At 46.1% G+C, this 17,071-nt stretch overlaps 1 protein-coding gene across 1 annotated transcript in view; it reads left to right on the top strand.

Moving 5' to 3' along the window:
* The window catches only part of SOAT2 (sterol O-acyltransferase 2), an 84,963-nt gene extending 68,132 nt beyond the window's left edge, over window positions 1–16,831 (top strand). Inside the window, exons 11-15 of the mRNA XM_077298011.1 lie at window positions 11,626–11,723; window positions 11,805–11,903; window positions 11,986–12,121; window positions 14,969–15,114; window positions 16,380–16,831. Coding sequence (XP_077154126.1) covers window positions 11,626–11,723; window positions 11,805–11,903; window positions 11,986–12,121; window positions 14,969–15,114; window positions 16,380–16,430 — 530 coding nt within the window. The 3' untranslated portion in view covers window positions 16,431–16,831. The remainder of the gene's footprint in view (window positions 1–11,625; window positions 11,724–11,804; window positions 11,904–11,985; window positions 12,122–14,968; window positions 15,115–16,379) is intronic.
* The last annotated feature ends 240 nt before the right edge of the window (window positions 16,832–17,071 follow it).

Genomic DNA, 17,071 nt, shown 5'->3' with positions numbered 1-17,071 from the left:
TCAGATTTAGGGCAGCACCCGAATCCACAAAGGCCATAACCGAGTAGGACTCCAAAGAACAAATCAAAGTAACAGACAAAATAAACTTAGGCTGTATAGTACCAATGGTGACAGGTTTAGTGACCTTTTTTAAGCGTTTAGAGCATGCTGAGATAACATGAGCAGAATCACCACAGTAAAAGCACAACCCATTTTGACGTCTATGACTTTGTCGCTCAATTCTGGTCAGAGTTCGATCACATTGCATAGACTCAGGTCTCTGTTCAGAAAATACCGCCAAAGGATGAGCAGATCTGCGCTCCCGCAAACGCCGATCAACCTGAATGGCTAAAGCCATAGAATCACTCAGACTTGTAGGGGTGGGGAACCCCACCATAACATCCTTAATGGCTTCAGAAAGACCTTCTCTGAAATTTGCTGCCAGGGCACACTCATTCCATTGAGTAAGCACTGACTATTTCCGAAATTTTTGACAATACACCTCTGCTTCATCCTGCCCTTGAGAAAGGGCCAGCAAAGCTTTTTCTGCCTGATTCTCAAGATTAGGCTCCTCATAAAGTAGTCCAAGAGCCAGAAAAAACACATCCACATTAAGCAATGCAGGATCTCCTGGCACCAGAGAGAAGGCCCAATCCTGAGGGTCGCCACGTAACAAGGAGATAACAATCTTTACTTGCCGAGCGGAATCACCAGAGGAACGAGGTCTCAGAGATAGAAATAACTTACAATTATTCTTAAAATTCTGAAACCTAGATCCATCTCCAGAAAACAACTCAGGAATGGGTATCTTTGGTTCTGACATAGGGCTATGAATAACAAAATCCTGAATACTTTGCACCCGTGCAGCAAGATGATCCACACTAGAAGTCAGAGTCTGAACATCCATGTCTGCAGCTGAGCTCAAAACCACCCAGAGTTCAAGGGGATGAAAGAAGCTAAACAGACTGCAGCAAAGGAAAAGCGGGAGGAAAAAAAAAAAAAAAATGTTCTCAGGTCTTCTTTTTATCCCACTTCTGCGATGCATTAAACACTTTTTGGCCTGCTATACTGTTATGATCCTTAGTGGTTGAGGATCACAAATTACTCCAGCTAAGTAACAAACATAGGACAAGCTCTAGGGAGGTGGCAAGCTGGACTGATTGCAAATCTGAACCTAACCAAACACACTAGAAGTAGCCGGTGAACGTGCCTGAATTCCTAGACGTCTCGAGCCAGCCTAAGGAACTAACTACCCCTAGAGAGAAAGAAAGACCTCTCTTGCCTCCAGAGAAATAACCCCCAAAGATATAGAAGCCCCAACAAATAATAACGGTGAGGTAAGAGGAAGGCACATACACAGGGGTGAAAGCAGATTCAGCAAATGAGGCCCACTAATACTAGATAGCAGAAAATAGAAAAGGGAATCTATGCGGTCAGTAAAAAACCCTTACAAAATATCCACTCTGAGATTTCAAGAACCCCCACACCAACTAACGGTGTGGGGGGAGAAACTCAGTCCCCTAGAGCAACCAGCAAGCAAAGAAATCACATTTTAGCGAGCTGGACTAAAAACAAAATGAACACTGATAATCAAAAAATGATCAAACAAAAGCTTAGCTTGTCTTGGAGAGACTGGGAGCAAGGTAGACACACGGAATCTGAAGAGCACTGAATACATTGATAGCAGGCCAGGAACTGAGTATCCAGGTGGACTAAATAGAAAACCAACCAAGGATAACGAACCAGCTGATGAAGCCAACCTGCAGAAAGACAACACTACACAGTACCGCTTGTGACCACTAGAGGGAGCCCAGAAATAGAGTTCACAACATCGGACATGCCAGCGCCATGTTTAATGTGGCAGACTGACAATATAGCAATGCGCCTGTGCACAATTCATTCTCAAACTCCGCAATCTATCTAACCTAGCACCACCAATGTATTTTATCATATTACATTCAAGTACATACTCTCTTAACCTAGTAACATATTTCCAAAGCCCATCATTCTTTTTATACTGGTGGCTACTTAACACAGATTGGGTTTTGTGAAAATAAGGATATTGGTATCAACCCTTACCTTGGCATTTTGGACAGTCCCCTATCTAGGTCACTTCTAGACACCAATGGCACTAATGGGAGGCATGTAGCCCTCTCAGACCAACATCTCTAAACCAATGTGTCCATAAAGGTAAAATGGGTATATATACACCTATCCCAACACAGTATATCCCCAAAATACATGTACAGCGGTAAGGAATGTCATAGTTCTCCATTATTCATTAACCTTGGCTGACAGTCTATGACAAGACAATGAACAATAAAAAATTATTTTTTCTTAGAACTTTTTTGTTCATTGTCTTGTCATAGACTGTCAGCCAAGGTTGATGATTATATATATACTAGATTGTGGCCCAGGCGGCCTCGACAAATCAGAGACGCGGGATTTCCAGGACAGGTTTTTCTGTCTGTCTGTCTGTCCTGGAAATCCCGTGTCTCTGATTGGTCGAGGCCGCCAGGCCTCGACCAATCAGCGACGGGCACAGCATGGCGACGATGATGTCATAAAGGTTGCCTCGACCAATCAGCGACGGGCACAGTCTGCCGCGAATTCTGGAATCATCATTGTCCATATACTACGGGGACATGCATATTCTAGAATACCCGATGCGTTAGAATCGGGCCACAATCTAGTATATATATATACACTCACCGGCCACTTTATTAGGTACACCATGCTAGTAACGGGTTGGACCCCTTTTGCCTTCAGAACTGCCTCAATTCTTCGTGGCATAGATTCAACAAGGTGCTGGAAGCATTCCTCAGAGATTTTGGTCCATATTGACATGATGGCATCACACAGTTGCCGCAGATTTGTCGGCTGCACATCCCAAAGATGCTCCATACAAGGCAGGATGGATCCATGCTTTCATGTTGTTTACGCCAAATTCTGACCCTACCATCCGAATGTCGCAGCAGAAATCGAGACTCATCAGACCAAGCAACGTTTTTCCAATCTTCTACTGTCCAATTTCGATGAGCTTGTACAAATTGTAGCCTCAGTTTCCTGTTCTTAGCTGAAAGGAGTGGTACCCGGTGTGGTCTTCTGCTGCTGTAGCCCATCTGCCTCAAAGTTCGACGCACTGTGCATTCAGAGATGCTCTTAGGCCTACCTTGGTTGTAACGGGTGGCGATTTGAGTCACTGTTGCCTTTCTATCAGCTCGAACCAGTCTGCCCATTCTCCTCTGACCTCTGGCATCAACAAGGCATTTCCGCCCACAGAACTGCCGCTCACTGGATTTTTTTTCTTTTTCGGGCCATTCTCTGTAAACCCTAGAGATGGTTGTGCGTGAAAATCCCAGTAGATCAGCAGTTTCTGAAATACTCAGACCAGCCCTTCTGGCACCAACAACCATGCCACGTTCAAAGGCACTCAAATCACCTTTCTTCCCCATACTGATGCTCGGTTTGAACTGCAGGAGATTGTCTTGACCATGTCTACATGCCTAAATGCACTGAGTTGCCGCCATGTGATTGGCTGATTAGAAATTAAGTGTTAACAAGAAGTTGGACAGGTGTACCTAATAAAGTGGCCAGTGAGTGTATGTATATGTATATATATATATATAATACCGTTCAAAAGTTTCCTTACTTTTGAAAGGAAAGCATATTTTTTTCCAATGAAGCTAACATTAAATGATTCAGAAATACACCCTATACATTGTTAATGTGGTAAATCACTATTCTAGCTGCAAACGTTTGGTTTGTAATGCAATGTTTTCATATTTATATAGAGGCCCATTTCCAACAACCATCACTCCAGTGTTCTTATGGTACTTTGTGTTTGCTGACTGTGTAAGAAGGCTAATGGATAGTTAGAATACCCTTGAAATCCCTTGTGCAAATATATTAGCACAGCTGAAAACAGTTTGGCTGATTAGAGAACCTATAAACCTGACCTTTCTTTGAGCTAGTTGAGAATCTGGAGCATTACATTTGTTGGTTCCATTAAACTCTCAAAATGCCCGGAAAAAAAGAACTTTCATGTGAAACTCGACAGGCTATTCTTTTTTTTTTTTTTTTTTTTTTTATTCGTTTATTAATTCAGAATAAAACAAACATTACACAGATTTGCATTTGTCATTGTCAATTACACCATAGTATATAAAATAATTGCAGAGATATATCCTATCCACAATTTACAGAGGTATTACACTGTGTATGTTAAATCACTTGTACCCTATAAAATACCTATTATATAACTTTAACTACTTAACCTTCTATAGTAAGTCGCCGAAAGGAAAATCATACATAAATCCTGCTCTGCGAACGGTGCCCCCAAAAACCACCCATCTATCTCTCCACACTTGCATCCAGTCGTGTAGATTACAGAGTGTGGTGAGAGGAATTCCACCTACCCCAGATCCTTTCAAATTTGCCTGGACATCCTCTATTTTGGTATAGTGTTTTTTCATATGGGATAATCAAATTCACTAAATCTATCCAAGCCCTGAGAGTCGGGGGGGAACCACCCATCCATCTTAACGCCAGTACCTTCCTTGCCATGAAAAGTGTCTCTCGAAGGAAGATCCCAGTATAATGATCCCAAGTTTCCGCATCCCACACCCCGAATAAACAGGTCAGCGGCTCAGGTGGGACAGGAATCGACAATAAAGACGTTAGTAATGTCGTCACCTCTTTCCAGAAATGTAGTACTATCGGACACCTCCAAATCATATGAATAAAGTCTGCATCACGTGTATGACACTGCAAGCAATCTGATGAGGGGAAGCGACCCATTTTGAAGAGTCGTGTCGGAGTCAAATAAGTTTGGTATATAATATATAACTGGGTCATCTTATTATTCACTGAAGGAGAAACTTTAGTAGGAGACTCCAGAATCTCTTCCCATTCCTCTCCCAGTACATCGGGAAGAAGTCTCTCCCACTTCCCTTTGATAGAACTAATAGTGGACCCGTCTCCCACAGATAGTAAATATGTATATAGAGAAGAAATGAGTCCCTGCGGGCCCTGTGATTTGAGGATGCCTATTAGAGGTAAAGATGAAATCGCTCGACCTGTATCTACATTTCGCATATGAGACTGAAAAGCTGACCTTAGCTGTAAATACCGGAAAAATTGAGATCTCGGGATGTTATGAGTGTTTTGTAGTTGTTCAAAGGATACAAAAAACCCCTGGACATGTACGTCACCTACTGAGAGAACACCATGTGAGATCCAGAAATCAGTAGACGGGTGGTTCAGTAGCTCTGAAAAATAACTGTTATTCCACAGTGGCATTTCAGCTATTATATCTATAAATTTAATAACTCTTTTTATTTGTCTCCATATTAATCTCGCTAGTCGGTGTAGGGGCAGTAGACGGGGAGTATTAACTTTCTCCATCTCCAAGAACCCTAATGGGCAATCAATCCGGGCAGAGTGAAGTAAATGACTCTCAGAGCTGGGCAAAGAATTATTGGGTATCCATTTATTTATCGCCTTAGCTTGTCCAGCTAGGTAATATAAATAAAAATTTGGCAGGGCCACCCCACCCCCTTTTTTCGGTCTCTGCAGAGTAGACAATTTAAGTTTAGGTCTAGTTTTCCCCCATATAAAGGATGTGGTTAAGGAGTTTAATTTTGCAAAAAAAGATTTGGGTATTGGCACAGCACTATGTTGAAAACAATAATTAAGCTTGGGAAGCAATATCATTTTGATTAAATTGATGCGGCCTGCAACAGAGAGAGGGAGTTTACTCCAAGTTATGAATTTAAACTTGACCATATCCAGTAACGGGTAAATGTTAAGTTGAAGGTCCAGTCGACTATATTGAGACATATAAATACCTAAATATTTAAAATTAGAAACGATAGGCAGAGGCGAGAGAGCCTTAAGACCAGGCATCGGATTATGAGATAGAGGCATCAGGGCGGATTTATCCCAGTTTACGTAAAGACCAGAGAATTTACTAAATTTATCTATGGTCGCTATTACTTGTGGCAATGTTTCCTCTATTTTATCCATAAATATTATCATATCATCGGCATAAAGTCCTATATTATCCACACGGTCCGCTATGCTTATTCCTTTAAGGTCTATAGAGGATCTTATGCGTATTGCCAAGGCCTCTATTGCAAGGGCAAAAAGGGCCGGGGATAGAGGACATCCTTGACGGGTTCCTCTATACAGGGCGAAAGAATCAGAGATAGTTATTCACAATTATACGAGCCCTGGGATTCTTATATAATATGTCTATGCCTCTAATAAATTTATCCCCAAAACCGTATTTCCGTAGACATGCGGATAGAAAAGACCATTCAAGAGAGTCGAATGCCTTAGCCGTGTCTAGCGATGCTAATGCCCAATTATTATCTAACTCTAGAGAGCTATATTGAATCACCGACTGGACCTGCCTGATATTGATGGAGGTGCTTTTCCCAGGCATAAAGCCGGTTTGGTCTGGGTGTACAAGATCTAGTATAATCGTATTTAGCCTAGTAGCTAAAATTTTGGTGAAGATTTTGTAATCTACATTTACCAGTGATATGGGGCGATTATGATCCACACTCTAGAGGGTCCCTTCCCTCCTTCCTAAGTACTATAATATTTGCATCATAAAATGTTTCGGGCATGAGCTCTCCCTCCCATATACTCCAAAGTATCTTCAGTAAAAGTGGCGCCAAGTATCGACAGTCTATTCTTGTTCTTAGAAATGAAGGCTATTCCATGTGAGAAATTGCCAAGAAACTGAAGATTTCCTACAACGGTGTGTACTACTCCCTTCAGAGGAGAGCACAAACAGGCTCTAACCGGAGTAGAAAGAGAAGTGGAAGGCTCCGCTGCACAACCGAGCAACAAGACAAGTACATTAGAGTCTGTAGTTTGAGAAATGGACGCCTCACAGGTCCTCAACTGGCAGCTTCATTAAATAGTACACGCAAAACGTCAGTGTCAATGTATACAGTGAAGAGGCGACGTGGCCTTCAGGGCAGAGTGGCAAAGAAAAAAACATATCTGAGACTGGCTAACAAAAGAAAAATATTAATATGGGCAAAAGAACACAGACATTGGACAGAGGAAGATTGTAAAAAAGTGTTATGGACAGACAAATCCAAGTTTGAGGTGTTTGGATCACACAGAATATTTGTGAGACGCAGAACAACTGAAAAGATGCTGGAGAGTGTCTGACGCCATCTGTCAAGCATGGTGGAGGTAATGTGATGGTCTGGGGTTGCTTTGGTGCTGGTAAAGTGGGAGATTTGTACAAGGTAAAAGGTATATTGAATAAGGAAGGCTATCACTCCATTTTGCAACGCCATGCCATACCCTGTGGACAGCGCTTGACTGGAGCCAATTTCATCCTACAACAGGACAATGACCCAAAGCACACCTCCAAATTATGCAAGAACTATTTAGGGAAGAAGCAGGCAGCTGGTATTCTATCTGTAATGGAGTGACCTGCGCAGTCACCAGATCTCAACCCCATTGAGCTGTTGTGGGAGCAGCTTGACCGTATGGTACGCAAAAAGTGCCCATCAAGCCAAACCAACTTGTGGGGGGGGGGGGGCTACAGGAAGCAAGGGGTGAAATTTCTCCAGATTACCTCAGCAAATTAACTGCTAGAATGCCAAAGGTCAATTCATTTGGAAACTCATTTGATTAATAAAAGTATGAGTTTCCATGGAAAACTCTAAATTGTCTGGGTGACCCTAAACTTTTGAGTGGTGGTATATGTGTGTATCTATAATATAACGCTGGGAGCGTCACTCTGTCCGAAGCCTCTATAGACTGCGCAAGCGCAAGCGCCGGCGCAGTCTGGACCGCACAGAGCGACGCTCCCAGGAGATCGCGGTATGCGTAAGCGCTGAACGCACACCGCGATCTCCACCGGACAAGCAGGGACGAGCCAGGAGGCGGAGGGTGAGTATACTTACCTGACCCGTTCCACCGACGCGCTTCCGGGCCGTGACTGTCCCCCTGATCCCGGAATCGGCGCCTGCGCAGTCCGCGCTTTCCGGCGCCATTTTCTTGAAGACACATTGCAGTGTCTTCAAGAAAATGGCGCCGGAAAGCGCGGACTGCGCAGGCGCCGACTCCGGGAGCAGGACCGAGAAAATGGCCGCACCCAGCACAGCCGCCGCGCCCAGCACAGCCACGCACAGCCGCCCACAGCAACGCACAGCCGCCGCACCCAGCACAGCCGACCATAGATGCCCACAGCCACGCACAGGCGCCCACAGCCACGCACAGCCGCCGCACCCAGCACAGCTGCCCACAGCCACGCACAGCCACCCATAGCCACGCACAGCCGCCGCACCCAGCACAGCTGCCCACAGCCACGCACAGCCACCCATAGCCACGCACAGCCGCCGCACCCAGCACAGCCGACCACAGCCACGTACAGCCGCCGCACCCAGCACAGCCGCCCACAGCCACGCACAGCCGCCCACAGCACAGCCGACCACAGCCGCCGCACCCAGCACAGCCGCCCACAGCCACGCACAGCCGCCCACAGCCACGCACAGCCGCACCCAGCACAGCCGACCACAGCCACGCACAGCCGCCGCACCCAGCACAGCCGCCCACAGCCACGTACAGCCACCCATAGCCACGCACAGCCGCCGCACCCAGCACAGCCGACCACAGCCGCCGCACCCAGCACAGCCGCCCACAGCCACGCACAGCCCACAGCCACGCACAGCCGCCGCACCCAGCACAGCCGCCGCACCCAGCACATCCGCCGCACCCAGCACAGCCATGCACAGCCGCCACAGCCACGCACAGCCGCCTACAGCCACGCACAGCCTCCCACAGCCACGCACAGCTGCCCACAGCCACGGACAGCCGCCGCACCCAGCACAGCCGCCGCACCCAGCACAGCCGCCGCACCCAGCACAGCCGCCCACAGCCACGCACAGCCACGCACAGCCGCCGCACCCAGCACAGCCGCCCACAGCCACGCACAACCGCTGCACCCAGCACAGCCACCCACAGCCGCCGCACCCAGCACAGCCGCCGCACCCAGCACATCCGCCGCACCCAGCACAGCCGCCGCACCCAGCACAGCCACGCACAGCCGCCACAGCCATGCACAGCCTCCGCACCCAGCACAGCCACGCACAGCCGCCTACAGCCACGGACAGCCGCACCCAGCACAGCCGACCACAGCCACGCACAGCCGCCGCACCCAGCACAGCCGCCCACAGCCACGCACAGCCGCCCACAGCCACGCACAGCCGCACCCAGCACAGCCGACCACAGCCACGCACAGCCGCCGCACCCAGCACAGCCGCCCACAGCCACGTACAGCCACCCATAGCCACGCACAGCCGCCGCACCCAGCACAGCCGACCACAGCCGCCGCACCCAGCACAGCCGCCCACAGCCACGCACAGCCCACAGCCACGCACAGCCGCCGCACCCAGCACAGCCACCGCACCCAGCACAGCCGCCGCACCCAGCACAGCCGCCGCACCCAGCACAGCCATGCACAGCCACGCACAGCCGCCTACAGCCACGCACAGCCTCCCACAGCCACGCACAGCCGCCCACAGCCACGGACAGCCGCCGCACCCAGCACAGCCGCCGCACCCAGCACAGCCGCCCACAGCCACGCACAGCCACCCACAGCCGCCGCACCCAGCACAGCCGCCCACAGCCACGCACAACCGCTGCACCCAGCACAGCCACCCACAGCCGCCGCACCCAGCACAGCCGCCGCACCCAGCACATCCGCCGCACCCAGCACAGCCGCCGCACCCAGCACAGCCACGCACAGCCGCCACAGCCATGCACAGCCTCCGCACCCAGCACAGCCACGCACAGCCGCCTACAGCCACGGACAGCTGCCGCACCCAGCACAGCCACCGCACCCAGCACAGCCGCCGCACCCAGCACAGCCGCCCACAGCCACGCACAGCCGCCGCACCCAGCACAGCCTCCCACAGCCGCCTACAGCCACGCACAGCCGCTGCACCCAGCACAGCCACCGCACCCAGCACAGCCGTCCACAGCTGCCGCACCCAGCACAGCCGCCCGCACCCAGCACAGCCACGTCACATACAGCCGCCCGCACTCAGCACAGCCACATACAGCCGCCCGCACTCAGCACAGCCGCCCGCACTCAGCACAGCCGCCCGCACTGATGGGGGCGCAGGATGGAGCAGCACGTGATAGGATGGGGGCGCAGGATGGGAGCACATGACAGGATGGGGATGAGGATGGAGCAGCACATGACACGGTGGAGCAGCACATGACAGGATGGGGGCGCAGGATGGAGCAGCACATGACACGGTGGAGCAGCACATGACAGGATGGGGATGCAGGATGGAGCAGCACATGACACGGTGGAGCAGCACATGACAGGATGGGGGCGCAGGATGGAGCAGCACATGACACGGTGGAGCAGCACATGACAGGATGGGGGCGCAGGATGGAGCAGCACATGACACGGTGGAGCAGCACATGACAGGATGGGGGCGCAGGATGGAGCAGCATATGACAGGATGAGAGCAGCACATACCAGGATGGAGACCATATTCCAATATAAATGCTCGCCACCCGGGCGTAGAACGGGTTCAATAGCTAGTATATATATATATATATATATATATATATATATATATATTATAAATTTTCTTCTTTTAAGAACATTTTGATTTAGTTTCTGTTCGTCCTCTTGGGAGAACTTGAACCTGAGAAACGAAATTTAGATATCTTGCAATTTTATTATAATTCTAAGGGAAAATAAACTCCAAGCGAATGTGGCACTAATCACCTTAGGATTTTTGGAAAAAAACAAAACAGACAAACATACAAAGGCACTATAATCACATCACTTTTTATAGTGCTTTTGTATGTTTGTTTGTTTTTTTGTACCTGATGAAGGCTGCACTGTAAAAATAGCAGCCGAAATGCGTGTTGCTGTATTTTAAAAAAAATTTTAAATATTTTTTTCCTTTTTTTTGTTTTGAGAAAATAAATGAACTTTTATTAACATTTTTTCACTGGAAGTGGATATATTTAAAAAATCCTAAGGTGCTTAGCGCCACATTTGTTTGGAGTTTATTTTCCCTTTGAATTCACCACCTCCGTGTATCCGAAGCAAGATCAACACATAGTTCTCCAAAGTGAGCTGCACACCTTATTGGATTATACAAGATACAGAGAAGAGTTGCCTAAAGAATTGATTCCTTGAGAATCTCAATGTGCATTTCTTACTTATTGAGGGTGAGCATAACCACAACTAAAATATTTTTTTTACTATTGGTAAAAACATATTATGCTCAGAGGAAGCACCGCACTTGTCTTTTTTTCCCCTCTTTCCCTAAACCAGGGTATTTCTAAAGAATTTTATTATAAAGCGGAATATGAAAAAAACAAATATAGAACACTAAACCTGATTTAAAAAGTAGGTAATTTTCTGATGAAATATTCCCTTTAAATTCTAAACTGTTCTACGATCGGACCGTAAGTAAAAGCCTATGATGTGATGATGATGATATAAGGACTGTGACCAATTACTTTCATGATGATGATAGTAGCTACCACATATACAATAATAGATATGGACACAATGAAATGTATACAGTATAATATTCAGCAGCCTCACACAGATTTTACCGTCATTGTTCTGTTTTTCAGGCACCTTTATGCTGCTAATCACCTTCTTTGCATTTCTGCACTGTTGGCTGAATGCCTTTGCTGAGATGCTCCGCTTTGCAGATCGTATGTTTTATAAGGTGACTGCACTTTTCTTCTGACGTAGTGGTTTGTGCATGGCATGGCCTTATGATAAAGCTGCTTTTCTTTTTTTTCTGCAGGACTGGTGGAACTCCACATCCTTCTCTAACTACTACCGCACGTGGAATGTGGTCGTCCATGACTGGCTGTATTACTATGTCTATCAGGACCTGCTGTGGGTAAGGACTATAGCGTCGGACTATTAGGAAAGTCTGGAGATGTGAGCCTGCACTCAGCAAGTGACGGATTCCTGTTTTTCAGCTGTTGAAGAAGCGTTTCCGCACAGCAGTGATGCTGTCAGTGTTCCTCATCTCCGCCTCTGTACATGAATTTGTTTTGACATTGTCGCTTGGTTTCTTTTACCCGGTCATGTTCTGCCTTTTTGCTATTTTTGGAGGTATATAAATCCATGTTTGTTTGTTTTTCCTTCATAATTGTGGTGTTAGCTGCAGTTGTATAAAGAGAAGAAAGGGGGCACACATGAACGCATGGCCCTATTAAAGGGGTTTTCCACTGCTTAGACAACCCCCATCTGAATCCGTATGCTTGCCAACAGTAAAATAACGCCTCTTCTCACCGCCGGTGCTGGAGACATCCCAGTGGTGTCGGCACTGGCTCTCCCAAGGCTTGATTCACATTATGTCACGTGATCTCTGTGCCCAATCATCACTGACTCTCCCGAGGCTCGATTCACATTATGTCACGTGATCTCTGGGCCCAATCATCACTGACTCTCCCGAGGCTCGATTCACATTATGTCACGTGATCTCTGTGCCCAATCATCACTGACTCTCCCGAGGCTCGATTCACATTATGTCACGTGATCTCTGTGTCCAATCATCACTGACTCTCCCGAGGCTCGATTCACATTATGTCACGTGATCTCTGTGCCCAATCATCACTGACTCTCCCGAGGCTCGATTCACATTATGTCACGTGATCTCTGTGCCCAATCATGACTGACTCTCCCGAGGCTCGATTCACATTATGTCACATGATCTCTGTGCCCAGTCATCACTGACTCTCCCGAGGCACATTGGGCACAGGGATCACGTGACATAATCAGTGCTGGCTTCACTCTCCCTGCCTTCGGACAAATTGGGCATGAAGAGGAGGTGAGCAGGCAGCCAGACCGCTGACTACCTCCTGATGTCTGATTTGTGCCATGATGGAAATAATGATTTGGTGTTTGTTTCCCTTCCTCTCACTCACTTATTCACAATCATTGCTATTCTCCTTGGAGATTCTCACAACCCAATAGCAAACACAATGGGACCAAGCAGGGCAAGGTTCCTCTTTCCAAGAGCAGCGAACTAGTGGGATGATCTTCTTTTATGTTATATACTTATGGTTAGCTAAAAATACTATCTGTTCTATGTTTAGTAGAGTTGAGCAAAACTTCCCACAAGACCCTGATCCAGTGACCATCTCCGTTCTCTGTCGCTGATGGGTCAGAGCACTTTGAACTTTTTACTACTTTCCGGCATTCTGGGTGTCTCTTCTGATTGACAGGCCACCACAACATCATGCCATGGACTACTGACATGGTCTCTGGACCTGTGTCCTGCCAGTTGTTTTGCTAAACTGTAATCTTCAATGTTTAGGTATTACTTACACCTAAATTTCACAGTTTCCCTTTTGGCTATTATTCCAGTATGTTCAGATGCAAGGGTCATACATAAGTCATGAGGCTCCATATCAGGAGCTCTAATAACACCTGCCAAAAAAAATAAAATTGATGTGGTACAGAAGAGCAGATTTCACAACTTTGCAGCCCTTACAAAGTATTTTTTCTCCTATAGATTCCCCTTTCATTGCCCCCATAAAGTATGATGCCAACAAAAGTGCCCACAAAACACTGATACCCATACAGTGAATTCCCGCACAGCATGATTACACTAATGTGTATCTCTCTAGTCTGTCTCTAATCAGGAAGTATTATAACCATCTTTTATCTAAACCCTGCCCCCTCCCATATTAGGGCTGTTCCCAAACATTTAAGTGGTCCTAAACCTGTATAACTTCCTATATCTAGTGTGCCCAAAACTGCACTTTTCCTTTCTTAAATCTAACAATCAGACTTCTGCTATACCTTATGTCCTATATTCTATGCCATACCTAAGCTTATCCTTAAATGTCTTGCATGAAATGCATTTTACATCCACAATAACTTACATTAGTGCCTATGAAATCCTATCTATTTTCACAATTACATTACTCATATAATACAATAAAACCCACAATAAAACACATATTCAAATACAGTGACCTCACATTTTGGGAAACATCGTCTTTAAGGAGGAAGGCACCTAACCATTTCTGTAACACTCTTACACTTCACTACTTGACTGGGAAGGAGGTGGGCATAGATTATTAGACATCTTCCACTTTATATAATAATCATCATGTCTCACTTTTCCCCTTTACTTATAAGTTATAACCAACTCTCAGTGGATAGCACTGCAGCCTTGCAGTGCTGAGTCCTGGGTTCAAACCCCACCAAGGACAACATCTGCAAAGAGTTTGTATGTCCTCTCCGTGTTTGCATGGGTTTCCTCCGGGTTCTCCGGTTTCCTCCCACATTCCAAAGACATACTGATAGGGAATTTAGATTGTGAGCCCCATCGGGGACAGTGATGATAAAGTGTGCAAACGGTAAAGCGCTGCGGAATATGTTAGCGCTATATAAAAATAAAGATTATTATTATTTATTAATTAACTCGGTCAAACCGAGCCAGGTGGGGGCAATGCATTGTGAGCATCACACAACCAGGTGCCTTAAACTCCCACCCCACAGTCAGGAGGCACCTTCCATGGTCAGCCAGGTGCCATACATGAGAAGCACGCACCCTTTTGTCTTGTTCCCACCTAGTTTTTCAAAATTCAGTATATTTTATCTGAAATACCACAAAGTTTCAGAATAAACCAGCTCGGTGTAATATGGAGCTTTTCTGGGTTTCATGCTCTCAGTAGTTCTGTGCATATGATGGATCCCTCTTTAGGCCACACAATTTAGGTAAACGTTGTCAGTTTTGGTATGATCTATCCCCAACTAATGTATAAGAAGGCAGCCTCAATAGCAGACATTGAATTTCATTGTGATGTCGGTATTTGAAAGCAGTTTATCTATTCTTTCCCATTGAAGCAAGCAGGCATGCTCAGTCCATGTTAGCATGCATGTTTATGGGAACAGGTGGCTGTGCTTTGATTACAGACTTCTCTCATGCTTCTTGTGTCTTTCCAGTATGTTTTAATTTCATGATGAATGATAGTCGGACCAGCCCGGTGTGGAACGTGATGATGTGGACCTTCCTCTTCATTGGCCAGGGAATCCAGCTGTGCTTGTACTGTCAGGAGTGGTACGCCCAGATCCACTGCCCCCTCACAGAGGTAAATCTGGAACCTATTAGGAGATTCGAGATGACCGAATTAGGATTCAGATCATCAGTCGGACTCTGTTTTTGTAGACCTGTATGTTCTACTGTAAAACATCGGTGCTTTTCAGAGAAAACATAGTTTGAAATGGCGGAAGGGAACGAGGCGACGGTGAGTTTGATAAAATCTTCATGTCTGTCAAAACATTGCTTGGACATGAGATATAGAAAAAAGAAACTCTTCTTCCACCAATAACAATTGGGAAGCATTGTTACTTTTCTTTTTTCTTTATCCGAGAAGCAGGGCCGCGCTGTCTTCTTCTGTCCACCACTTGCCTAGATTGACAAGTCTCTCCCTGTGTGTATACGGTGCGACCAGTCAGGGAAAGATTGTCAGAAACATACTGTACCTATGGGATTAGTCATCCTCGTCACCATCTTCAACTATGTTTTGTCTGAAGTGTCAAAGCATTTCAGAATACAACCTAGTAACAAACCACAAAGCAATATAGCTCAGTGGTTAGCACTGCAGCCTTGCAGCGCTGGGGTCCTGGGTTCTAATCCCACCAAGGACAACCTCTGCAAAGAGTTTGTATGTTCTCCCCGTGTTTGCGTGGGTTTCCTCCGGGCACTCCGGTTTCCTCCCACATTCCAAAGAAATAGTGATAGGGAATTTAGATTGTGAGCCCCATCGGGGACAGCGATGATAATGTGTGAAAATCGCTGCGTAATATGTTAGCGCTATATAAAAATAAAGATTATTATTATTATTATTATAGATAGGGTGTACTTCGATTTGCCATCCAACAGCGAAAAAAGCAACCCTTACAAATTAACCTTTAATATTTCTCATAAAAAATCACAAAAATATATATTTTTTAAAATTACAAAATATCGCAAACCCCTTTCGGGTCTTTTCCACATAGGGGAATACTCCAGGGAAGGGACAGTTTGGTGGTATAGTATCATAATCCTATACTAACCCTAGTAGGTCCCTGTTACACTGTTCACCTTACTGACAGCGGAGGTTGGCACCCTATAATTCGATGTGGCACCCTATAATTCGATGTGGCACCCCTGCACCACGTCGACTGTCCCGTATAACCCTATATAGGGGATATAGGGTTATAAGAGACAGTCGACAGACATGGCGCGATGTCTCCTGCTTTGGACCTCCCTCTACTAAGGTTTTTGCACTTCATAGAGGATATAGATGGAGGTCACTTTCATTACACAAACCATTCAATTATATTTTACAACCAGTTTTTTCTGTTTTTGCAGAAAACATTCTGGGGACTGATCACCCCGCGCTCATGGTCATGTCCTTTGTGATTGGAGAGACTTGGGAAGTTGCTGGAAATGTGGAAATGTGCAGAATCTCTTTATCTCCAAACGTCTGGATTGTGAAGACCACAGACTGTTCTTATAACCTGTATTTCCTGATTTAGGAACGTTTACTCAAACCTAAACTGAGATCTGAAAGCCTGAATTGATGACATTACACTGGATATTCCTCCTGTTTTACAGCGATGTAGAAAATGTATCATGAAAATAACATTTCTGATGACCAATTGTTGTGAAAGCCGAGAAATATTCTGGATACTTCATGGAATGGTTCAGGGAGTTGAGACATAGGTGGGTACATACAGTATGCCATGGATGCATTCCAGGGAACATGTTCTCAGAAAATGACAATGATTAAGTTTTTTTGTGGTTTAAATAAATTTTGTAACAAAGTTTTGTCTTTTATTTCTGTTATTCTGCATTATGGTCACTGGGCTGTTTTACACTCTCTGGGCCGATGCATCACAGCTGCTTTTATGTTAGAATTCTGGAGTAAATGGCTTTAAAAAGTAATAAAATTTTGGCTCAACTCTAGGTGCTGCTAAAATTTTGTGACTTAGCATAGTCATCTCTGGAGTAAAGACGTGTTGACGAGTCTTGTCAAATTAATGACGCAATATGGCGTTTGT

Source organism: Ranitomeya variabilis, chromosome 3, assembly GCF_051348905.1.
Source record: "Ranitomeya variabilis isolate aRanVar5 chromosome 3, aRanVar5.hap1, whole genome shotgun sequence".
NCBI lineage: Eukaryota > Metazoa > Chordata > Amphibia > Anura > Dendrobatidae > Ranitomeya > Ranitomeya variabilis.
Note: the sequence above shows the minus strand (reverse complement) of the source record. Positions and strands in the feature narration are given on the sequence as shown.